We start from the raw sequence: 24,879 nt of genomic DNA on the forward strand, positions 1-24,879 counted from the left end.
GGCCGGCGGGGGCGGGACAGCCGGCGAGGCGGGGCGGCGGGGGACCCCGCGGGACCGGCGGAAGGAGGCAGGGGGCCGCGCTCTGCGCCCTGGCCGGGCCACGGGGCCACAGTGCCGAGCCGGAGCCAAACCGGAGCCGAGCCGGGCCAGACGGGCAGAGCAGCTCGGTGAGTGCGCGTCGCTGGGGGTCTGGAGGAGGTAGCTGGGTCCTCGCCCGTCTGCGGGACCGGAATTGCACCAGGGGAGGGACGGGCTTTCTCCTGGGCAGGCTCGGAACGGGGTGGGGTGGCGGCCAGGTGACCCTCACTCCGCGGATCCCCGGGCGGGTTGCGGCGCCGAAAGGACGGGCAAGTCGGGGGCGCGGGCCGAGTCCGGTCTCGCGGCGTCTGGGGCTTCCCTGGGGGGAGGACGGAGATGCAGATGGGAGACCCCAGTGGGACTGCTGAGCCTCCGTCCCCCGCAGGTGTGACAAAGACAGAATGAGAAACAGACGTTTCTGCGGGGCACTCACCATTGCTCACGCTCCATATGCTTAAAGGAAGTTAAGATGGGCAAACCCCAAACCCGCCCCAGGATGTGCTTCAAACAGGCCTGCCAAGGAGGGTAGCTAGCGTAGAGAGAGGCCCGGTTAGTGTACCAGACCTCCTTTTCTGACTTCCCTTTTATAGAAATAAACAAAGCCTCCCAGGTTCCACCAGGAGAGCCCCTGCCACCTGACCGAAATGCCGGCTCCATCTTGCCCCCCCCACCCCTTCCCCGCCCCAGTTGAGTGTGAGGACCAGACTCTGCCCCCCCCCCCCCTCGGGCAGGGGACACCTGGCGTAAGGGAGGACAGTGGGGCTGGCAGGGACAGGATGGATTTGAATCAGGTCTGGGCTGCTCCCTTTGCAGGAAGTGGCTTCTCTATCTTCAGGACCCAGGCTCCAAGCGGACACACAGCCCTTCCTTCCCACCCCTGCCACTCGGAGGATGCTCACAGGGCTGCTGGGACTGCCCTGACCACTCCCAGGAGGCCACCATCTCCACTCTGGAACTTGAGCCCAGTCCCTGCTCACTGATGGCCTCAGAACTTCCCTCTTCTTCACCCCATACTTACCTCTGTGTTTTTGGAGGTTACCAGGCCCTTCTGCCCTTTCATTTGGCACACAGACCAGGCTGATACCAGATTGTTTCCCTCATTAGCTTCTTCCATGACCCATACTGTGCCCTGCCAGAGAAAGCCCAGCAGTCACACACCCTGGCTGCCCTGAGCTCCAGTACTCCCTGTGTCCTGCCCCCTCCCCCATTTCCTTGACCCCCCTCTGCAGCCAGTCTTCCTGCCATGCTCCCCTGCCTCTCAGAGCCCTCCCATGTGGGTAGCATCTTGTCTTTGGGGGAGTGTCCCTCTTTGCCAATATTGCCTTCACTACCTATGTCCTTATCCCCTATCCTTGCTCCCTAGAAGGGGCCTTCTGCCTGCCCAAAGCTGAGGCAGCCAGCACCTCCTCTGCTCCCTAGGCCCTCTCCCCCCCTCCACTAAAGCATTTAGCTCATCGAATGAGAATCACCCCTTATCTTGTTCCCCACTGGGCACAGGAACTCACAGGGTTCTTGCCCTCTTTGTGTTTGATGCCTAAATACCAAATGCTGTCTTACTTTAGGGCCCAGTAAACGTCTCTGTGATGCAGGATGTTGGATGGAGAGAGAGATACTCTGAGGGGGGCAAAGGTTGTGCCTTCTGCCCCTCCACATGCAGTACACGGTCTTTATCATACCTTTAGGCCCGCTTTTGTTACAAGTGGGAAAATGAAAGAAAAGTGCATTTCCAAGTGATGCCATCCTACATTATTTGGAGCTAACCAAGGGATTGGTTAGTGAGCAACATTCCTCTGCGCTCTCCCCCAGGGAAGGGACCTTCCAGTTATTAAAGTATTTGAAAGTAGTCCTGCTGCTGCAGACGTGGGCAAGGGGGCAGTGATGCTGCCAAGTAGGCATCCTAGTAATTGACATCTCTGGCAGGAATAGAAGAGCACAGAACTGTTCCCCAGGGTCCTATTGGCCAGTAAAAGCTGGTCTCCATAGCCTGGCGTGAACAAAGAGGAAGGCACCCCAAAACAGAGCTCTTCCAACTACCAGGACCTTCCCAAGGAACCCTTTTAGAGATTGGCATGGATGGACCAGGTTTGGGGCATTTTCTCAGCTGCTGACACTGGTAAACACCCCTGACTCCCCCCGCCCCCCCATCCCCGGCCATGCTCCCTGGGATCCAGAAACCCTTATCTGTTTGTAATCACCTTAAGCAGGCTTTTCATGAGGCCTGTCAGGGCCTAAATGTACAAGTTAATATCTGATGCTAACTGAGCTGTGAGGTGCCTGTGTCCTTGAAATTTGCCCTGCAGAGTAATTAGAGCTGATCCCAGCATGCTGCCAAACAGGCCAGCCCCTTGGGCCACAGGAGACCACCAATCCCTATTTGGATTAGTGGAGATTTGGGTTTAAATTCACAAATCTCGACAGATCAGTCCTTCTGATCTTCATTCTGTGTTATTGTCTCACCAGATGTCTTCCTGGGATAACTCCAGGGGTCTCCAATCTCCATCATATATAATAAAAGGCTAATATGCAAACTGTCCCCTCCACCGGGAGTTTGACGGGGACCAGGAGGCAGGGCCCCACCCATACGCGAATTCGTGCACTGGGCCTCTAGTTTCTTTATAAAACATTCTCATTGTCAGTTAGATTTAATTTTTCATTTTGTTAAAAGTTTCCATTTCAGCCTGGATATGGCTGTACTTTAGGTATATAAACCAAGTATTTTGGGGGTGAACCTGATTAAAATTAAGTTGGAACTGCCGGTTTAGACATTTGGTGTATGGGCTTGGCGAAGGAGCCATCTGTGGGATTGACTCAACCTCTCTAAGTGAATCCCGCCCCGGCAGAATGATAGGCAGCTCCTCCAAGCCTCAGTTGCCCCCCATGGCTGGTCCCCAGCAGCCACACGGGCACCCAGCTGGCTGCCGTGGGGATGGGGTCCTATGGGGAGAGCCCCTCCTCGGGTGAAATGGGGCACAGCCAGAAAGGGGCTGCCTTCTTGGCCGGCATGCAACGCTCATTGTACGTTGTTCCCGACCTGCTTCTGGGTGGGAGTTTTGTATATAGCAGAGCAGCTCCTTCGCTTTGATCTTCTGAAAGTCAGCTCCCCACAGGAGGGTTTATAAAAAAATAAAATTTAAGTTGGATTTGAGAAACTAGCCGCTGCTTGGAAAGGTGTATTTCACATTGACACCTGGACATTGAAAAGCAGTTGAGTCTACAGGTCCCTTATCTTGTTCAGAGCCCTGTAGGGTGGGGATGTCCTCATTTGAAGATGATCAAGGTCAGCAAGATCAGGTGTCATGTTCAACATCACACAGTCGGGTCAAATCCAGACTTGGTAACTTGAGGTCCTAGCATCTTTCTAAATGCCACAGCTCCTTACGCCCTAAAGATAAGTGCAACTTGGAGGACGGTGTTAGGTGCTCTTGGCCAACATTGGAATTCCATTCACCCAGAGCCACACTCAGCTGGAACCCTTCTGAGCTCGGGATGGCGGGAACAGTGTTGAACACTGTGGTGGTTCTTGGAAATGCACTCCGGAGCCTCCTCTCCTATAAATGGTCCACGTGTGGGGACTGCACCAGAGACCAGGGCCCCCCACTCACACACCGCTGGTCCCCATGGCGATAGTGTGGGGTGTATACAGGGGCCCCAGAGAAGATAAACGGGGTTTTCCAGGCCCCAGGAACCCTTTGGGATACCTGAGTGTGTCTCTCTCTTGCCCCCAGCCTGGCTCCCATGATGAGTGCTGAGCTCAATGTGCCTGTGGACCCCTCCACCCCTGCCTGCCCTGAGCCTGGCCACAAGGGCATGGATTACCGGGACTGGGTCCGCCGCAGCTACCTGGAGCTGGTCACCTCCAACCACCACTCCGTGCAGGCCCTCTCCTGGAGGAAGCTCTACCTGAGCAGGGCCAAACTGAAAGCCTCCAGCCGCACCTCCGCTCTCCTCTCAGGCTTTGCCATGGTGAGTGCAGACACTTGGTGGGAACCTGGCTTGCAAAATGGGCTCTGGCACTCCCTCTGGGCCCTACTGGCAGCCAGGATGGACCGTTAGGAAGTTTCCCCACATCCCATCTCCTCCAAGGTGACTGTGACTGCTCTGTCAACCAGAGGGGCTGCTGGGCATACAGGGGAGTTCCCAAGCCTCAGAGCCCACAGAAAGAGCCACTCTCACATTCACATATAAGTATTTGCCTGGCCAGGAAGTTAGGGTGGTAATTAAAATAGCTTTAGATTTCCTGGAGAAAAGTACCCACATCTGCTCATCTCAGGAACCACCCAAGAGTTGGGAAATCTCAAGGACTTGAGCAGGAACTGTGGATTGATTTGGGTTTATGCAGTGTAGCCCAACTGGGGTGCAGATGCCCCCAAATGTGGCCTCCAGGGTGGCTAATCAGAGCCTCTGGCCTCACTCCCAGCTGCCCACCTGTGGCTTTCCTTCTGCGTCATTCCCAAGACAAGCGGGGACAAGAGTCCGTCTCAGGCAAAACTGAGGGCACTGTTGACTCTAAAGCCCTCAACCCACATCCCTTTAGGGAATTGCCCTGAGGATGCAGATGTCAGGAGTCACACTACTGGGGCTGCGGCAACCTCTCTCTCTGTTGTATGTTCAGAGGTCCTGTGGGCCGGAAGCAGGGGTTTATTTATGTAAAGACAGTTGCTGTTTTTCTGTAGTCCAGAGCCTCAGTTGTCAAATTGGCAGTGCAGAAAATAAAAAGCTGTCAGGGTGAGCCACTGTGGTCATTCCTCTGACAAGGGCATGCTTGGTCATCGGTAGGGCCACCTTTGGAAAAATGACACCCTACACAGTCAGGGCATGACTTCATACAGAGTGAGGCAGAGGTCACCAAACTGAGAGGCAATAAATTTTGGTTTAGGTCTACTTTAACGCAAAGGCTTATTTAGGTCTTGTGTTTTTGTTTTCTTAAACATAATTACAAAAGTGTGCAATTACATGGTGCACAGCTTTGGCTCAGAGTGATTTTCTTCCTGCGGTTTCCATCACATTAAAAAGACAAAATTTTGCCCAGCCGCTGTAGCTCAGTGATTGAGCCTTGACCCATGAACCAGGTCACAGCACAATCAGATCAGGGCACGATCCCTAGTAGGGGGAGTGCAGGAGGCAGCCGATCATTGCTTCTCTCTCATCACTGATGTTTTGTTGTTTTTTTAATATATTTTTATTGATTTCAGAGAGGAAGGGAGAGGGAGAGAGAGATAGGAACTTTGGGAAATGAACTCTGGGAAGTCTTGAACGACATGATGCAGTGAGACAGTTTTCTTTCTGGGTGGGGCCTGGGTCTGAGAAATCACTTCCTGTCTGCAGCTGTCTTAGAGACCCTGGCCTTCCAAACATTTGGATTTCCAAACTTAGGGCAGCTTTCCTGTTTTCCAGCCAACAAAATACTCATCCAACTTGAAGGCTTTAAAACCACTCATTCAGAATTTGAAAACTAGCCCTTGAATAAAGTTATCAAACAGAGTGACTTCCGGAGGAGGAGTCTGAGATGTACTGGCAGCCTTCAAGGGTATGACGTGGTCTCAGGATGAGAACAGTGGGCCCCAGAGTGCTCTCATTAGCTTGGCAATGGCGGTCATACTTCCCAGTAGTAATTCATTTCTTCAGCATTTATGGAATATCTACTGTGTACCAGCAGGTGCTTCATTAAGCAGCCTGGGGATACATTTTAGAAGCCACACGGTGCCCTTGCCTTCTCTTCTAGGAGGTCCCTCTCAGGAAGGCTGTCCAGCCTAACATGCACCGAGATTTCGCCATCGCAGTGAAACAGCATGGAGCCAAGTCAAGGGCAGATTAATAGACCAATAAATCAGATAACCATTCAGGCTGTGGTGCAGCTTGGGAGGAAGAAGTGACCAGTACAGATCCTCAGATAGCATTTGGCTGTGGCCAAATAAGGGCAGGGACATGCACAAATGAAAATAGACAGTTTGCTAGGTGGAATCCCCTCTTTATACTATGGATTCCCTAATTAGAATTGTAAAACAATAAGTACTTATGCCCAACCTTAAGCTTATTTCTTCATGTTTATTCTTCTAACACAGAGAACCAGTGATCTGAAACCTACTCTTTATATAAACAAAATGAAAAATGGCCTTTTGGCTTTTCTCCTCTTGAGGCAGAATACAACTGCTTCCTTGTAGGCCTTTTAATCGTCTTTGTTTCTTATCTCGGTGCCCTCTGTGGTTTACAACATCCTTTTGTTGGGCCAGAGCCTATCCAGTCCACAGGGGCACAGAGAAAAGACCACCCTTCAGCTTCTGTCATGGGCTACTATCTTTTTGGAGCAATATTTACTGCTGGGTTTCTGTTCAGGTATGGTCCACTAGGACTGCTGTATCTTCTTTTTAACTACCAAATGTGCCATCTCCACTGAGGGGATGAGGTGCTCACTCTGAGAGGTGGTAGTTGCTAGAAGTTGTGACATCCTTATTATTAATTTAACATACATATTTTATTGATTTCAGAGAGGAAGGGAGAGGGAAAGATAGAAACATCAATGATGAGAATCATTGACCGGCTGCCGCCTGTACACCCCCTATTGGTGCTTGAGCCCATAACTGGGGTATGGGTCCTGACTAGGAATTGAATCGTGACCTCCTGGTTCATAGGTCGATGCTCACCACTGAGCCACACCAGCTGGGCTCTTGTTAATTTTTAAAAACAGGGATGACTCAGATCTAGGAGGCAAACACAGTGAGTGGAAAAACCTTCCTCTGGCTTCTCTCTTTCTGCCCCACCCCACTCCCTTCCTGGTCTGATTTCATACTTTCGAGTACCTGGGAGAAGGCCCTTGGTGAGCCCCAGAGCCCTTCCTGGGCCTGGACTAAACCCTCCACTGGGGAGGCCCGCAGTGCTGAGCGCTGGGACGGTGGCGGTAGGGTGCTGGGCCTCAGAGGGCGCTGTTCGGAATGGATGGGGCCAGACCTGGCAGGGGCAGAGGCAGGAATGTGTTGCTGTCTGTAGTTTGAAAGCCACATGGGGCCTGGGGTGAGCATGTACTACCTAATGGCTATAAGCATTCACTGCTACAGAGATAAGCGGGGGCTTTTTCTGGTTCCCTCTGTGTCTGTTTTTTTCCCTTTCATTTAAAAAATAACTTTTATCATTTATTACGTGTCCATAGTTTAGAAATTAAATACAGTTGACCCTTGAACATGGGTTTGAGTCCACTTACACATGGTGGGTGCGCCCGACACTCCGTGCTGCTCCAGGGCCAGCTATACTGTGACTTGTCACAATCCCAGCAGCCCTACCCATATTCTCCACTCCCAGAGGCAGCCTCTTGCAGCTTTCTCAGTCTTCTCGGTTCCAAATGACATTTGGAGACTGTTTCTTTATCCATTTTGGACGTTACCTGTTGGCATCCTGTGACTGTGGATGACGATTCAGCTCACTCTTCCCAGCCCACCCTCCTTCCCACGGCTGCCCCTCCTCGCGTGGCCCTCATGTCCATCACCATTCCTGGCCTTTAGATATAGATGCAGTTTCTCTCTCTGGCTTTTGGTGTCAGCTGAGAGATGCACCCTGTGGTCTGTGTGAGGCTGTCTGGGTTTGCAGCTCTGAGTCTGGGCACCATCAGAAGCCTCTGTTTTTACTTTTTTTTTTTTAACCTTTTAAAAGGTCCGTTTTTATTTTTAAAATAGGGGGTTTTTTTGCAGCTAAGCCACACTGCAGCCTGGCTCTGATATCAATAGCAAAGCCACATGTGCCCTGGCTCATAGCTTGGCACCTCAGATACACCACACATTCCGTGTCTGGGAAGGCACCTGGAGGGTGACTCGCCCCGCTTGGTGCTTCTTTAGTCTCTCTGTACCTTTAGATTTTTTTCTCAGTGAGATATTCTTTAGCGAATCAGAAAAAAAGGCAAGTTCAAAATAGTTGAGCAGCAAAGAGTGTCCTGTGCTCCGCAAGGGCCTGGAAGGTGCTTGCGCAGCCCAGCAGCATCCGCTCTGCCTTGCAGGTGGCCATGGTGGAGGTGCAGCTGGAGACGCAGTACCAGTATCCACCGCCCCTGCTCATCGCCTTCAGTGCCTGCACGACGGTGCTGGTGGCCGTGCACCTCTTCGCCCTGCTCATCAGCACGTGCATCCTGCCCAACGTGGAGGCCGTGAGCAACATCCACAACCTCAACTCCATCAGCGAGTCGCCGCATGAGCGTATGCACCCCTACATTGAGCTGGCCTGGGGCTTCTCCACCGTACTCGGCATCCTGCTCTTCCTGGCTGAGGTCGTGCTGCTCTGCTGGATCAAGTTCCTGCCTGTGGATGCACGCCACCAGCCCGGCCCTGCACCCGGCCCCAGTGGCCACACAGGCTGGCAGGCCGCCCTCGTGTCCACCATCATCATGGTGCCTGTGGGTCTCATCTTCGTGGTCTTCACCATCCACTTCTACCGCTCGCTGGTGCGCCACAAGACCGAGCGGCACAACCGCGAGATCGAGGAGCTGCACAAGCTCAAGGTGCAGCTGGATGGGCACGAGCGCAGCCTGCAGGTCGTGTAAGGGCGCGACTCCCCTGGGGGCTGGGAGCCAACAGAAACAGCCTGCTTTTGAGGGAATTTTAAAAATGTAAATTGCCATGAGGCTGCCTAGACACTGCCAGATAGTTCAACACCAAAGTTTTACTCCTGTCTTAATGCCGTAAAATCCAGCTCATTTTCCCTCAGAAAATGGAAATCCTTAAAACGAGAGACTGACTCTGTTGCTAAGAGCTTAGGGCAAAGAAAGGCTGAGTCCTTGGCCCTGGGACCCGGGCAGGGCTCCAGCACTGGTCATCCCAGAGGTGGGGAAGGAGTGGCCAGCAGTGCAGGGAGCCTGGCGGAGGCCGGGAGTCAGGCTAGGTAGGGCTGTGAGTTCAGAGGATTGCCCATGACTCCTCAGGTGCACTGCCTGGCAGCCGGGTGGCACATTTGATAGTACCAGCCTGCTGTGATTCGGTGGAAATTGTGGCAATTAGATGGGCACAGGATTACTGCTGGGCCTGGTGCTTCCCTCCCCTGCTCTGCAGGGAGTTGGGTGGCCTGGCTTGAGGGCAAGGCAGGAGCCTGGGGCACATGTCAGCCCAGCAGGTATGGGTACTCCAGGAGGAGGCAGACTTGTCAGGGCCTGGGGGAGACTTCCACGAGTGGAGGCCTGGCAGAGTTGGGGAGGCATGTCTGGGGGCAGCCTACTTGAGGAGGCTGTTAACTAAGGGGTACTCCAAAGCACACTGGGCTCAAATTCTTTCTTCCCAGCCAGCCTGGAGCCCTGGCCACATTGACCCAGCAAGGCTACCAGGTTGGGAAGAGCCCACAGTCCAGAGGCCTACATCTCTTGGCCACAGAATGCCCTCTGAGCCTGATCCTCCAGGCTCTGGTCCCAGAAGGCCAGGAGCATTTGCTCAGGTGGCAGAGCCTGCCCATCTCCCTGCTGCCCATGGTGCCTGGCAGCAGAGGGGCAGCTTGGGGGACTTGCTATCTAGACAAGGCTGTCAGCCTGGTCTGGTCTAGGGGTGGTAGCACCAGGGCCAGCCCTGGCCAAATGTGGGTCTTGCTCATGAGATGGAACAAATGCAGAGAATGCACAACCCACATCATGCCTCCCCCCGGGCCCCAGCCTCTCAGCCACAGCCAGCGCGTTTACTGCCGTGTGCAGCATGGGCTCTGGTTGCCCTAGCTCGTGTTCTTGGGCTGTTCACATACAGGCTACAGCTCAGCTTACGTGTGAGCATGCTATACCCCGAGCTGCTTCTAAAAACCACCTTTACCACTTTGGCTGGCAGCCAACTGGAGAAGGAGGCCATTTCCTCATTGGACTTCATGCTCTGATGACATTTCTATCCACAGCCTAATATCTCTGTGGGATCTGGGTGGCCTGGCTGAAGTTTCTGGGAATGTGACCTACTGGTGAGAGCATAAACCTCAACCTGTAACTCTGAAATGCTGACTGGTGACACTTATGGGGAGCCTGGACATGGTGTCCCTCCAGGCCAGAGAAGAGGCCTGGCGTCTTCTAAAGGGCGTGTCCCCTGTACCTTCTGCAGACATCTGTCCCGACTTGCTTGCTCTCTAGTGCATGTTTCCTCTTTCCCACAGTCTTGTTGAAAAGGCTTAATTGGTTTAATGTGTTTGCTTTGCAAAAGAATGTCAGCATCACTGCAAGACAGCCACTTGGTGACCTGGCAGTGACAAAACTAGCTGGGAGCAGGCAGCAAGCTCTTCCTCTGGCCTGAGCCTTTTGAGGGGTCATGCTGAGCTCACTCCTGCTGCCACTTTCCTGGGCCATTTGGTACCACTGCCCCAAGTGTGCCAGGTCCACAGAGTCCCATGTTCCCCAGACTGGAAAGCACACCCCAGTGTCAGTGGGGGCCCATTATGCCTGATCCACGGGCAGAGCTTTCGGCCTGACCGCAACAAGGTCAGATACGAGGTGCGCAATGACAGTGCCACATACCACGTTCAAACTGGGAGAGTAACGTTCCTGTCATTTCCTGTTCTCATCCAGAGTGCTTTCCCAGCTCCAGCCTTTCTAGAGACATGAGGCAAAGAATTTCTGTGGGAACAGAGATGACAGTGAGTCTGGGGACTGGTGATGGGCGGGGTGGGGGAAGGACCACCTCAGGATAGCGGCGGAGCTTGTCTGGAGATGGAGGATAAGCTGCGCTTTGGAGCTGCAGGAACAACTCTGCAGGGCAGTTTAGGGGAGGGGCTGGCAAATTACAGGCTAGAAATTCGGATTCCGGAGATTTAAGGAGATTGTAGACTGTTCCAGTACAGGCCTCTCCATGGGGAGGCGCCATGGGCCGCCCCGGGGCAGCGTGGGCTTGCCCTGTTTCCCTCTGAGCAGAGCCTTCCTGGTGCTCGTAAAACAAATGCCTGCAAATACTTGAGGCCCGTTCCAAAGTGGAACACAGTCTCCATTTAGTACCTGACCAGAAGTATCAAAACTGAAGTGTTTCTATTTTAGAAACTGTGGGGACAGAACATATCTTAGTGTCTTCTAGGAAGGTCTGTGGAGGATAAAATCACAGAAGCTGAGCGGACAGGTTCATCTGTAGTCCTTATCTGTCTTGTGATTAGTTCATTACGCATGACACTGTGTAGATCACGTACGGGGTACAGACCACAGTCCTGTATATGGATTTTTAAAAGTTGCCCTGGATTGAACTGAATAAAAAAGCTACACACTGCTTTCTGTCTGGGTGGAATGCTGTGATAGCTGCTGGTCCTTCCCTGGTGTCTGCTGCATCCTGGATCCTTAAGCCCCTCCTGCCTCCTCCTATTTGGTGATCACCGCCAGTGTCCTAATAGGTTTCCCAGGTCAGAGACTTCTCTGGAATAGACAGACAGGGGACTTGGACCCAGTCATGCCACAAGTTCCCACCTAGTGGGGCCCCTCTGCCTGGCAGCTTCCCTTCCCTTTCCAGAAACACCACAAGGGGCAGCCCCAGGTACAGCCGAGTGCCAGCAGAGCCATCTGGACAGGGTCAGCTTGAAGTCCCCCAGGAGAGGAGCCACTGAAGCGCTGGTCCCTCTGGGCTTTCTCCAACCCCAGGCACCTGTGGCTCTGGGCTGAGGCAGGTGTCCAGCTGGGCAGCAGTAATGCAGAGCCCTCCCGTGGCCTGGTGGCACTCACAAGGAAGCTCCCAGATTTTCTGTTTTGTAATAGTTGTCCAATGAGGTAGAGGCCCTTCTAGGAAAGAATTTCTGTCCATTATTAATTTTCTGGCACTTTAAGCCAGACAGTCCTAGGAATTAGGCATGCAAAGCAGGTGACACCACTATAGGGAAAGTTCTGCCAATACAGGGGGCCAGACTGCCTCTGCAGCCCGGAGGGAGGACTCCTCAGGCCCTGTGGGTCCCCCTGGGCTCAGGGGCAGCAAACTAACTCTGTAGACCATTTCCCCAGCAAGCCTAGCAAGCCTGTGGTCAGGCCCACTTACCGTTCAGCTCACCTGCTGAGACACTCACTCCTGACTCAGATGCTTCCAGAAGGTTGAGGGGTAGCGTCCACAGAGCCCTGGACAGGGCCCAGCAGGGTAAGGTGGGACAGGACTGAGCCTAGACTCCGCTGTAGGCCCATTTAAAACATGCAGACAGGTACAGGCAGTTTCTGCACAAGTCTCAGCAGAAATAACCAAGGGTCCTCCCTGGACTGAGCTTAGCCCCGTTAGGACCAACCTGGGCCTCACTCTCCGACCCTGTGAACAGGAACCAGCCCCAAGTTTTCTCAACAGTGCAGGCTGAGGAATGCCAGTAGACTCCCCCAACTTACTCTGGAAGAGGGCGCTGCAGGAACCCCCCTTGGACTGGATGCTTCCGTATTAGTATTCCCATACAGCCTTGTAGTCTGAGACTGTAAGAGCATTAGCACAGACAAGCATCCAGTGCTGAAGGAAAGCAGGAAAGCTACCTACAATATGGGGGTGAAGCAGACGTTGTGCCCCAGGCTGTGGCTGCTGGGATCAGCCCTTCAGAAACACAGGAGAGCAGTTGCACCGGTGCCCAAGAGCGGCTCTGGAGGAAGCACCCAGCCTGGCCACACCCCAGCCCCGCCCCATGGGCAGTGGGTGCTTAGGTGAGACGGTGAGCACCTGGGGCCTGACAGTCTTCACATAGCACAGTGGTTCTCAACCTTGGCTGCACATTAGAATCACCTGAGAATCTTTAAAATCCTGATTTCTGGGCCTCATCATTAGTAACAAAGAAACAGAATTTCCGGAGGATGAGAAGAAGCTGTCCTCCACCCTCCTCCTGAGTGAGCTGACCCAGGAAGCAGCAGTTACGGAATCTGGAAGCTCACCCACCCCCACCCAGTAGCCACTAGAAGCCCACACACCTGTCCACTGGGTCTTCACAGCATTCTCCAGTGCAAGCAAGTAGCTCAGCAACTATGACACCACTTCATGGGCAGTGCGGTGGCCAGTGCCTCCCCCAGCCTGCCTGCTCTCAAAAGCTCCAGATTGACTATGAAGACCAGTGCCGACCATGAAACTTTCCAGGCTGGGGCACTGGTCCTTCAAGTCTGGCTCCCAGCATGGGGCGGGTGAGCTGAGTGTATTTTGTCACATAAGCAACAGGAGAGAGGGTTGGCCATGCAGACCCAGGGAACATTGCCATCTCCCTCCACCTCCACAGCCTGCACGCCCGGCCACAGGTGCACAGGGGCAGCCACCCGTCGAGGTGAGCACCACACACAGTACCAGCACCAGCCAGTGAAACACCTTGTACTATCCTGGGAGCTGAAGAGACCTTTCCCACTTTTTAACATCATTACGTGGGCAGAGGTGGGTTGGGCTATGAGGAAAATCTGGGAGCTTCCTCATGAGTGCCATCAGGCCGAGGGAGGGCTCTGCATTACTGCTGCCCAGCTGGACACCAGCCGGCTCATCCCGTATTTTAGGTTCCTGCTTTCCTATGTGTGGGCTAAATCTCTCAGGAGATTTCCCTCTCCTTGCTGCATCCTGCACCCAAGTCTGGGTCAAGCATGACCGAGGCAGAGCCTGACTCAGAAACTGTCACCAGCTCTGAAATCTGACACAGTGATAGCCTCAGATCTACCAATCCATCTCTGATCTGGCACGCTACCCAAATGGAGGGACTACAGGGTGGGGCACCGGGAAACCTCGCTGAGACAAATGGATAAAGGAGAAAATGGTTTTAAGTGATTCCAAAGTTTTTAAAACTCAAATTATGCCACTTCGTCAAACTGTGACAAATTAACCCAAACAAGTGGCCATAGTGCAGCTCAAAGAGGACTGACCTGAGACACATCCCCATCAAACCAGTTCCCGGCAGGGCTCACGCTGCCATGGCGTCAGGGTGTCAGCAGTCTTCTCTGAAAAACCTAATGAGCTGGGAAGGAAGACCCTTGTGCTGGGCTCCCCCTTCAAGCCTGGCAAAGGGTCAAGTCTGGAGCCGGCATCCCAGCTCCTGTCCCCAGGAAGGCGGCTCAATTGGGTCTCCCCTGAAAGGAGAGAGAGATTTGCAGGAGCTCCTGCCCAAGTTCTTGCTGCCTCCCACCAGGACAGAATTCGGCCGACAGCTCCCTGAAGGTGGCACACACACGGCGGGCCTCGACGTGTCTGCGGTGGATGGCATGCTTCCACTGGTGCCGTGCGGCTCCGGTGAGCACAAGCAGAGAGCGGCGGGGTAAGGGGACAGCCACCTCCACCTCCTGGCACAGGACGGACCTACTAGGGGCCATCACACCTTCCAGAGCTTCCGGGAAGCCGGATGGGGCCAGGCAGAGCAGTAGGCTGCCGGGCGCCTCCCGGGACATGGACAGCACGGTGGGGGACAGGAGGTTGAGGCTCACTAGCCGCTCCCCCCACAGCCAGGCGTCATCCAGGTGGGGATCGATGGCTGAGCCCCGTTCTGGGCAGTAGTCCAGGTTACACTGCTCCACGGGCCGGAAGCCCTCCAGGATGGGGTAGAGGCCCATTCTCCGCACTATCTCCCGGCTGAAGCTGGGGAGGCCTTGGAAGCCGGCAGTCTTGAGCTTTTGTTTCCGAAAGTTGACTTTGGGACCATAGTCCTAAAGTATGAGGACAAAAAGGAAGTAGAGAAATGTCTGAGTTTACAGAAATGTGATCACACACTAGGTCTAAAGAATTCAATCACAGTGACCAAGAAAAGAAAAATTTCTGACTTCACAGGTCTGACATTCCAGTAGGAAGAGGCTAACACAACAAAGATATACATAAACAGGAGACATCAGATGGCTGTAAATGCTAAGGGAAATAATAATGCAGGGAAGGGGTACGAAGTGTTGGGGACGTCTTAGCCCAGGTACCCGAGAAAGCAGAGCTAGAGACAAAAGGCCCCTGTGCGGGTAGTGCATCCAGGAGGTGATACCGAGAAGTTGAGATCTGGGACGAATGAGCAGCAAGGGAGGGAAGGCCCATCAAGGCAGCATTATCAAGGCGGGAGCCCCGGGGCTCAGAGCCACAAGGAAGAACAATTATCACGTAACATGGCAGGTCTACCTGGTATATACCAAAGATAAATGAAAACAGGTCCGCATAGAAATATGAATGTTCACAGCAGCACTATTCACAATGACCAAAAACTAGAAACAACCCAAGTGTTTACCAGCAGATGAATGGACAAACTAATGGGAATATATCCATACAATGGAATAGTTTAGTCATAAAAAGCAGTAAAGCACGGGTATACGCTGCAAAATGTTGAGCCCTGAAAACATTAAGCTAAGTGAAAGACACCAGACACTAAAGGTCACATATTGTGTAATCCCATTTACTGGTACATGAAATGTCCAGAATGGCCAAACCCCCAGAGACAGGAAAAGTAGATTAGTGGTCGCCAGGGGACGGGGAACAGGGAGGGACTGCTAACGAGTATGGGTTTCCTTCGGGGGATAAAAATGTTCCAGGGCTAGAAAGCGGTAATGGTTGCACTACTTTGCCATCGGGCTACACTAAAAACCAGTCCACTGAATTGTACATTTTAGTTTTTATTGATGTCAGAGAGGAAGGGAGAGAGAGATAGAAACATCAATGATGAGAGAGAATCATTGATCGGCTACCTCCTGCACACCCCCAACTGGGGACCGAGCCCACAACCCGGCCATATGCCCTTGACCAGAATCGAACTCAGGACCCTTCAGTCCACAGGCCAATGCTCTATCCACTGACCCAAACCAGCGAGAGCTGAACTGTACATTTTAAATGGGTGAATTTTATGATATGTGGCTTCTATTGAGGAAAAAAAAAAAAAGGAGGGACAGTCTAAAACACGCCTCAGATTTTTGCCTGAGGTATGAAAGAGGGAAGCATTTATTTGCCGACTCCTGCCCGCTCTGGTCCCCCTCCAGTGGAGGGTGGCTCCCTCTGGTGGAACTCCTCCTTCCAGGATGAGCATGTCTCAGAGTGCCTGGGTGAGCGGCTCCTGTAGGGCATCGCTAGGAGCAGCAGGCAGAGGGCCTGACATGGGAGTGCAGTGGACGGGCACGAGGAGCTGGCGCCTTTGAGGAAGCTGGAGTGACTGCTATGCCTGACACCAGAGAGCAGCAGTGAAAACAAAGGCTGGGCTGACCAACAGCGTGCAGAGCTTCCAGAGCACTGTAAGGACTTCGTGTTTAAGTTGGGAGGCCCAGAGGGTTTGTAACAAAGCAATGACAGGATCTGATGAGGTGTTACTGGAGTTACTTTCCTCTCTATTGAAAACTGACTGAAGAGGGGTCAGGGCTGCCCCAGGTACCCCTGAAGGAATCCTGGGAAGGGCGGGGGTGGGGGGGCTGGGGTGCATGTGTTGGCAGCGGTGGGGAGGGTGCTCTCAGGTTCAGATAGGTTTTGAAGGAAGAATGAACTGACAGGAATTAATGAGAGAGACCTGGAGAGATCCACGATTCCAGCCTGCACGGGAGGAAGGTGGAATGTGCCATGATGCGGACACTGCAGGGGGCCTGGGTAGGGGCAAACAGCCAAAGCTCAGTTTAGGGTCTGACAACTAGAAGCCTGGGCTGGAGATATGAACATGGGAGTCCAAAATACAGCGACAGTGTGTAGGGCCATGACTCACTAAGATCAGCAAGGGGATGTCTGGAGCAGGAAGAAAAGAGGCCCAAGGACTGAGCCCTGAGAACCCATTGCTGGGCTTAGAGCATGGAGGCGAGGGAGGAAGCAGTTTTTGAGTGGGGTAAGCGGGAATGGGAGGAGAGGAATCAAAAACATTGAGAATAAACAACTCTTGAGGAATTCTGTTGCAGAGAAATGGAGCTTCCTGGGAGCTGGGGGAAAAGATCCAGTTGAGGCAAAATTCATCTTGGGGAGAAAGGGGAACAATGCTGAACAAGATCTTCTGAGTAGAAGGGACCAGCACACAGCTGGAGGGGGCCTTGGAGAAGCCCTGGGCACAGGTGAGAAGAGAACAGTACCCACGCATGGCAGGCAGGTGTGCAGATATGTCTCTTTTCTAAGAGAGGCAAGGTCACCAATGGAAGGGAGGTAGGTATGACTGCAGGAGCAAGAAGGGCCCAGAGTGGGGAGACCTGACTGCAGGCTGCACATGGGTGTGAGGGAGAGGGAAGCTGGACTTGACCAGGGCTGTAGTTGAGCAGGACGAGTATGATGAAGCAAACACAAAAAGTCGAGGGGCACCCAAGGAAATAACTATAACTGGCTGTAGTACAGGGTAAGGAGAGATGACGGGAGGGGAAAAGTGAAAAGGTGGCCAGATGCCTGGCCAGTGTGATTTAGTGGTTGAGCATCGACCTATGAACCAGGAGGTCATGGTTCAATTCCTGGTCAGGGCACATGCCCAGGTTGTGGGCTTGATCCCAGTAGAGGGTGTGCAGAAGGCAGCCAATCGATTATTCTCTCAGCATTGATGTGTCTCTCTTCCTCTCCCTTCCTCCCTGAAATCAATAAAAATATACTGAAAAAAACCAAACAAGCAAACAGGTTGGCGGATGGGTGGTTCACAGGTTCTGGTGGGAGCAAGGACTGCTGGAGATGAGGAATGGAAGGAGTGACCCAACAGAGAGGAGTGGGACCGAGGAAGAGGGGCCGAGGTCCCGGACAGAGAAGGCCTGGGACCTGGAGGCCCGAAAACACATGAAACTGACGGGGAGAACCTAGAGAGAAGGAGGCACCTGGCACCCTTCCAGGAACCCTCCCTGACAGTCACCAGCACGAGGCCAGCTGGGCGAAAGCTGAAAGAGCTGGGGGTCCGTCTTCCTTAGAGTCCTGGCTCACGGCATTCTCCTGGGACGGTGGGCAGGCCAAGTAAACTGGGCATATCCCTGGTATGGCTTAAGCGGAGGGCACTGAGCAGGAGGTGAGCCAAAGGGCCCAGCAAAGTCCCTGTCCTCTCTGACAGGCCCGACCCGCCTCCCTAGCTCTGGGCCAACCTACCTGCTTCCTGCGTCCAGACTGTGAGCGTTTCCAAGGCTCACGGTCCATCAGCTGCACCATCTCAGCTTCCTCCTCGCGGGTCACGAAGTCCTCTATCAGTGTCACGCCAGGGAAGGGGAAGGCCCAGCCTTCAAAGTCGGACTCCTCAGCCCCCACAGCCCAGCCAGTGTCCGAGTAGTAAATGAAACGATGTGTTTTCTATAAAAGAAAGACAGGGGTCTTGGAGCCACTGGAGCGTGCCCTCCCGGAGGGCCTCTTGGGAGCTGCCCCTGCCCAATGGTTCCTCCTCCCCTGAAGCCACTTTGGAAGGCAGCTAAAGCCTAGAGGGGGGACAGACCCCTGCTCGGGCTGCCTCCTGGGAAAGACCCTCACTTTCCTCATCCATAAAAGGAAAGAGCATCTGCATAACCATTTTTTTGTTGTTGTTCTCCATTTTATAGATGAGGTGACCAAGGTTCAGCAATTAAGGAACTAGCCAGAGGCTGGGGATCAGCCTGAGTCCAGTTTCTGGGTCTCTGTAGGGTATCTTCTGTCCTCGGCCTTGTGAGAATGAAAGGAGAAGATGGTGTGAAAAGATCCAGCCCAGACCAGAAGTTTGAGAAATATGCTATCCCTAAAGCTGGGGTCCTGGGGCCGTCCCGGGGTGAGCAGCACATGCTGGAAGGCCAGAGGGGAGAAGCCCTCTACAGTCCAGGTGGGGGTGTCTTTGGGCTCTGCCCTCTTTTGTGGCAGCCAGAGGCACTGCCTGAATTTCCCTTCAAAAAAGAACAGAACTTGCCAGCCATCGAGAGGACAGCTGGGCTGACAATCTCCTGCTGTAGTGCCTCCGGGACCTGCCTCGGTTTTTGAGCGGAGGCCATCTTCATCCCAGGCAGCTTCCAGCCAGCGACCCAGCATGGACCTGGCCATTTCTGCCCACATGGGCTTCCTCTAATGGGCAGTCTTTGCTCTGGAGCTCCCGACTGGATTGACCATGATTTTATCAGATCTACATGTCAGTCTGAGGTCCTCCCTAACCAATCAATTCTGCTTCCTCCCCCTTTATGTTCCCTAGGCATTGCTACCACCCCATCTTGAACTACCATGTCCTCTGTCTCTGGCGCCTCATATGGGACATGTTAAAAGTGGGAGTCATCCTAGACATCTTGCTCATCCCCCAGTCATCATGTTGGGAAGATGCTACCCCCAGAGTGTCAGTCCCAGACACAGTTCAGACCTTTGGTGCTTTCTAAAAAAAGTTTTGTGGTAATCTATATAATAAAAGCCTAAGCAACCATTACGGTGGAACGACCAGAAAGACCAGTGGCTATGATGCGCACTGGCCACCAGGGGACAGATGCTCACTGCAGGAGCTACCCCCTGGTGGTCAGTGCACTCCCACAGGGGGAGCGCCATTCAGCCAGAAGCCAGGCTCACGGCTGGCAAGTGCAGTGTGGTGGCGGCGGGAGCCTCTCCCACCTATGCAGCAGTGCTAAGGAGCAGCAAGCTGAGCAGTAAGGAGCAGCGGCAGGTGGGCGGTAAGGGGCAAGAGGTCCTGGACTGCAAAAGGGATGTCCACCGAGGGGTCCTGGACTATGAGAGACCCCCCTTCCTCCAGTGCACGAATTTCGTGCACCGGGCCTCTAGTATATAAATAACATAAAATTTACCATCTTTAATAATTTTTTCAGTGTACAGTTCAGTGTGTTAAGTACATTACTCTGTTGGGCAATCAATCTCCAGAACTTTGCCCCCTTGCAAAACTAAAATCACATACCCATTAAACAACTCCCCTTTGTCCTTTCTCCAGCCCTTGGCTACCACCATTTTACTTTCTGTCTCTATGATTTTGACTACTCTAACTAATATAAGTGGAATCATACAGCATTTGTCCTTTTGTGACTGGCTTATTTCACTTAGCATAATGTTTTCTAGGTTCATCCATGTTGTAACATATATCAGACTTTCCTTCCTTTTTAAAGCTGAATAACATTCTATTGTATGTATTACTTTTTGTTTATTTGTTTATCCATTTATCCATCAATGACACAGGTTGCTTCCACCACGGGCAAGCAAATATTTCTTCGATACCCTGCTTTCAACTCTTGTGAGTATATCCCCAGAATTGTTGGGTCACATGGTAATTCAACTTTTAATTTTCTGAGAAACCTTCATACTGTTTTCTACAGGATCTTCCACACTTTTACCAGGGACACTGCAGTTTCTTCACTGGCTTCCCAGCCTCAATACCTTCCTATTAGGTCCCAGTGAGAGAAATTAGCTTGAAACGCAGGCAGACAGGGCAGGGATCCAATGGAAAACAAAGGCAGGGGAACATAGGCAGGGGCAGGCACGGCAGTTTGAGCAAGTCTAACCACAGAAACAAACGGTGCTGAAATAATATCGAACGTTTCTGGACACAGAGCGGGAGCGTGGGAAACCAAGGGAGGGCCTGCAGCAACAAGGTGTGTTAACCGTAGAAACAGGGAAAGTTCAGGTCCGTTGCTGGACAAGAACAACGAGGGAATCAATCAGGTGAGGACATGGGTAGTGACAGAGCAGGCCTGTAACAAATATATACCCCTGGACTACAACGCTTTGGGGGCAGCTCATTATTATCACCCCTTCCCCCCCCCCCCCCCCCCCCCCGAATCTGCTTGTAATAAATTTTCCACACTTTTGCTTAAATCTTCTGGTTCTCGTAGCTCATCCTTCTGTGTAGGGAGACACGACCCCAGAAAAAACCTCAGCTCACCGTTCTGGTTATCACCAGGATTGTTCTAAAATTCACATGTAATTTCCTTTAAAGCCCTTCGGGGGCTCTCCAAGGCCCCTAGGACTGAAAAATGGACCTTGAAAGAACTGACTCGGTTCCGTCCCCTTGTCCTCTATATGAACCATAGGCATTCCATTTTATTCCCATAAATGTTGTAAGAACTGCCTTTCAGGGTTTCCCTATGAAGTGCAGATGGTCCACTGACCTGTTAATTCCAGGATATAACTAAACCAGATAAGTAACTATGCTATTTCTAGCTTCTGTAAATATGCTTGCTTGAATCATGGGAAAATAAGGGGGGAGGCGCAAGGGGGGTGGAAATCTGAGCCTGTGACGGAAACCTGGTGTACATCCTTATCGGTCTACGGTCTGGTCACGGCTCCCTCTTAAATCGTCTATCTTGCAGGACCTGTTTGCTAGAGCACTGTTCCCGCACTGGAAAGGCCATGGACTATATATAATACCCCCAGACGCAGCTGTCAGCGCCGGCGCCAGGCCAGGCCTTGACATAGGGTCTCACGGCACCAATCCCAGAGGTTTTTTCTTTCTCTTTTTGCCCTTATAAGCGTACCCTTAACTTCATTTCGGGACCGCGAGGTTTGGAGTGGCGATAGCCCTTCGCGGTCGCCGTCAGCTTTTGAAATAAAGGCTCCAAAATTCGACCCTCTGGCTGTGGCGTCTTCTGTTGGGCTTGCTGAATTTCAATAGAACAGGACAAGTCCAACCTGCCCAGTGGCCACACACGGCCCTGCGTGGTCAGGCCCCACCGACCTCATCTTCTCACCTGAAGCATCACCATCTCCAAGCACACGCCTCTAACCCAGGCGGAACGCCCTACCAACCAAAATACTTCCAGGCCCAGTTCAAAAGCTGAGTCGTTTTTCGTTCATTAGCTGGGATTAATTTCCTCCTTGCTCATTTCCATCCAAGGCCTTATGGGCACTTTTGCCCTGGTTTTCGGCACCCTCTACTCTTTCCATATCGTCCCCCCGCGGGCCCGTGAAACTCCGAGGCCCCGACGAGAGGGGAGGGTGGGTGGGGTGGGGTGGGGTGGGGGTTACTGCGTGGAGGTTTGCTGTCAGACTCCCGCCAGGTCCCAGAGGTGAGCTGTGGTCGGACTGCACCCGCGTCCCAATCCCCTCCCCACTCCGCAAAGCCTGCAGCTCCTCACCCCGCAACATCCCCGGCGAGGACCTCTAACATGTTCTGATCCCGGACGGTCAGTCGGGGCCTCAGTGTCCCCATAAGGAGAATAAAGTGAAGCTGTAGGCGCCTCCTCTCCCAGCCTTTACCTGTGGGGAGTGCTGCCAGGGCGGGTCACCTCCCCGCTGCCGCTCGCAGATCAGACAGGTCCGGATGCCCTTACAGCCGCATTCCCGAAGTACTTCGGGGGCCGCCACCACCGCAGCCGCCATCGCTGCGTCCCGGAGGCCAGTGCGCAGGCGCGGGGTTGCGGGGACCGCTGGGACTTGTAGTCCAGACGCGGGGCACGAGGCCCGCGGAGCCGCTTCCTTCCGGTCATCTCCGGTGGGCACTCGCGCGGCGCCACCTCCTGGGCTCCGCCAGCTGCGGGCGCCAGCAGCCGACTCCGGAGTCGCGGGCTCCGCCGAACGCAGACGCCGCCGAGACTGCCAGCGCCGGCCGCGCCTGCTCGCCATGGGCCCCCTCTCCCCGCGGCTGCTGATGAAGCGGGGGCGACCCAAGAGCGACCGACTGGGGAGGATCCGGAGCCTGGAGTAAGAGGCGGGCTGGGGACGACGGGGGGCTCGGAAGCGAGGCCCGGACCCTTCCCGGGCCCGTTATCACCATGTCGGTTGGGCGGAGTCTAATCACTCGGGCCAGATGCCGTCCTCTCGGCAGGAGAAGGGCCGGTGGGCCCGGGCTGCTAAGAACAGTGGTGCCGAAAGAGAATTGAGAACCTCTTGAGGGAATTACAGAGGGGCTGGGGAACAGAGAGGAGGCCCCCACAGAGGCTCAGGAGAAGCATCCTGGAGGGGGCCGGCTGCCCCGAGTTTTAAAGTAGTTACAAGGTTTTTAAAAAATAGGTGGCTGTTGTTGCCCTAGCCGGTTTGGCCCAGTGGATAGAGCATCGGCCTACGAACTGAAAGGTCCCAGGTTCGATTCTGGTCAAGGGCACATGCCCAGGTATCGGGCTCCATCCCCAGTAGGGGGCTTGCAGGAGGCAGCCGATCCATGATTCTCTCTCATCATGGATGTTTCTATCTCTCTCTCCCTCTTCCTTCCTCTCTGAGATCAATAAAAATATATTTTTAAAAAATAGGTTGTTGGAGAGAGGCTGTGCGTGCACAACAAATGCCAGGAGACCAAGCCTCAGAGGCACCCTAGGCTGCTGTAGGTGCGGGGCTGGAGGCCTGCCTGCCCTGAGCACACTCTGTCTGCCCCCCACCCCAGCCTGTCAGGACTGAAGCTGCTCTCAGAGCACTTGGACCCCAAGCTCCTGAGCCGTCTGAAGCAGCTGCAGGAGCTGGACCTCTCCAACAACCAGCTGGAGATGCTGCCGGACAACCTGGGCCTGTCCCGCCTGCGCGTCCTCCGCTGCTGCAACAACCAGCTGGGGGATGTCACTGCCTTGTGCCAGTTCCCGCAGCTTGAGGAGCTCAGCCTGGAGGGCAACCCCTTCCTGACAGTAAGTGGGTTCGCCCGGAGGCCCCGTGCCCGGGGCCAGCACTCTGTTGGGCTTGGGCTCAGCAGCCCTCAAGCCATTCTTCCCTCATTCCCCAGGTCAGCGACAACCTGAAAGTCTCCTTTCTCCTGCCCAAGCTGCGTAAGGTCAATGGCAAAGATGCTTCCTCCACTTGCTCTCAGGTGGAGAACCTGAACCGGGAGCTGACCAGCAGAGTAAGGGGCCTGACAGGTGTCTCCGGGGCTCGGGAACAGTGGGCGGCCTTGAGGATCGAGCGGCAGGCTTGGACATTTGTAGGACACTGAGGGAGGTTACAGGGGCTCTTGTCCCTGACCTTAGTCCCCAGTGGCCCTTTGTCCCTAGCCTGACATGCTCTGGACCTGCTTGTGGTGCTTGGCCTCTCGTCCTTGGGTGGTGTCTTGCCCTCCAGGTGGCATTTTCACAGTAACTTTCCTCTGGACAGACCACTTTCTCCCTCTGGGGCTGTGTGTGTGGCTTGGATTTGTGTAACATGCAGCTAAGAAGGCTGTGGTTTGGGGAGACTTCCAGGAGGCAGTGAGGTTGAAATACCCGTGGCCCTGAGATTGGGAGTAGAGGGGCCATGGAGGGTCCAGGGATGAACTGGGTCTGGATCTGGTCCCTCCTGTACTAGGTCACAGCTCACTGGGAGAAGTTCATGGCCTCACTGAGCCCTGAGGAGGAGACTGAGAAGGCCAAGGCGGACTTCGTGAGGTCTGCTGTCAGGGATGTGCACTACGGGCCCGAGTCCCTCAGCGAGTTCACCCGGTGGCGGGTATGTCCTCACCCCGCTGTACAGAGCCTGTTCTCCCAGCTCCTTGCTGGCTCCCATGTCCTGAGCTGCCCTGGAGGTCTCTGACCATGAGGCGCTGTGGGCAGCGGGGCGGGTCAGGAAAGGCACCATATCGGCCAGCAAGGCCCTTTCCCAACTCAGGAGGCACAAGCTCCCCCTGACTGGGTGTCTGAGGGGCTGTGCCCAGCTTCCTGACGCCCTGGCTCCACCAGGTGCAGATGATCTCTGAGGAGCTGGTGGCCTGTGGTGGGACCCAGGTCCATGAGGCAGACATCCCAGAGAAGTCCCCAAAAGTCACAGCTGTCCAGGAGCCCAAGGTGAGTATGGTTCTTTGTGGCTCCCTGGGCTATGAGGGCCTGCCTTGGCCCTTCCTCCCTAGGGAGGCTACAGGGAAGCAGGGGGTTCTGGAAATGAGCCCCAGAACTGGCATTAGCCACCAATGCCCCAGCTAATTCCCTCTGACCCTGGGCCAGTCCTTACCTCCTACACCCGTGGAGGGTGCGGCCCAACCTGTGATAGGAAGGAAAGAAGACCTGGGTAGGTGGTCACCAGGCTCTCAGCCACCCCTTCCCCCCACAGGCCAGGCCAGTGGCCTGCAAACGGCCAGATGATGTCCCACTCAACCTTTCTCCCAACAAGCGGGTGTGCACCTCCCCATTGGCCCAGGTGAAGGGCCGCCCCACGGGCTCTGATGGCAGCCAGGTAAGTTATAGCAAGG

At 54.0% G+C, this 24,879-nt stretch overlaps 3 protein-coding genes across 5 annotated transcripts in view; 2 read left to right on the forward strand and 1 right to left on the reverse strand.

Annotated features, from left to right (window-relative positions):
• ORAI2 (ORAI calcium release-activated calcium modulator 2) lies at positions 1–11,264 on the forward strand. 2 transcript variants are annotated; one of them, XM_036310865.1, is made up of 3 exons: positions 1–167; positions 3,804–4,041; positions 8,060–11,264. In XM_036310865.1, the coding sequence occupies exons 2-3, from the start codon at positions 3,814–3,816 to the stop codon at positions 8,597–8,599; spliced, it is 768 nt and encodes a 255-aa protein (XP_036166758.1). In that variant the 5' UTR covers positions 1–167; positions 3,804–3,813; the 3' UTR covers positions 8,600–11,264. The 2 variants fall into 2 exon arrangements, with proteins under 2 accessions (XP_036166758.1, XP_036166757.1); XM_036310864.1 differs by lacking the exon at positions 3,804–4,041 and having other exon boundaries at positions 63–167.
• Positions 7,634–21,895, reverse strand: ALKBH4 (alkB homolog 4, lysine demethylase). The gene is made up of 4 exons (XM_036310863.1): positions 21,878–21,895; positions 18,361–18,491; positions 17,952–18,149; positions 7,634–14,611 (listed from the first exon to the last, which is right to left on the reverse strand). The coding sequence occupies exons 2-4, from the start codon at positions 18,382–18,384 to the stop codon at positions 14,027–14,029; spliced, it is 807 nt and encodes a 268-aa protein (XP_036166756.1). The 5' UTR covers positions 18,385–18,491; positions 21,878–21,895; the 3' UTR covers positions 7,634–14,026.
• The window catches only part of LRWD1 (leucine rich repeats and WD repeat domain containing 1), a 7,403-nt gene continuing 4,315 nt past the window's right edge, over positions 21,792–24,879 (forward strand). The window contains exons 1-6 of one of the 2 annotated variants that reach the window (XM_036310862.1): positions 21,792–22,442; positions 23,119–23,353; positions 23,449–23,565; positions 24,003–24,143; positions 24,374–24,478; positions 24,741–24,863. In XM_036310862.1, coding sequence (XP_036166755.1) covers positions 22,063–22,442; positions 23,119–23,353; positions 23,449–23,565; positions 24,003–24,143; positions 24,374–24,478; positions 24,741–24,863 — 1,101 coding nt within the window. In that variant the 5' untranslated portion in view covers positions 21,792–22,062. The remainder of the gene's footprint in view (positions 22,443–23,118; positions 23,354–23,448; positions 23,566–24,002; positions 24,144–24,373; positions 24,479–24,740; positions 24,864–24,879) is intronic. The other variant, XM_036310861.1, reaches the window with a different exon arrangement.

The sequence above is a fragment of the Myotis myotis genome, unplaced genomic scaffold (assembly GCF_014108235.1).
Source record: "Myotis myotis isolate mMyoMyo1 unplaced genomic scaffold, mMyoMyo1.p scaffold_m19_p_5, whole genome shotgun sequence".
Classification (NCBI taxonomy): domain Eukaryota; kingdom Metazoa; phylum Chordata; class Mammalia; order Chiroptera; family Vespertilionidae; genus Myotis; species Myotis myotis.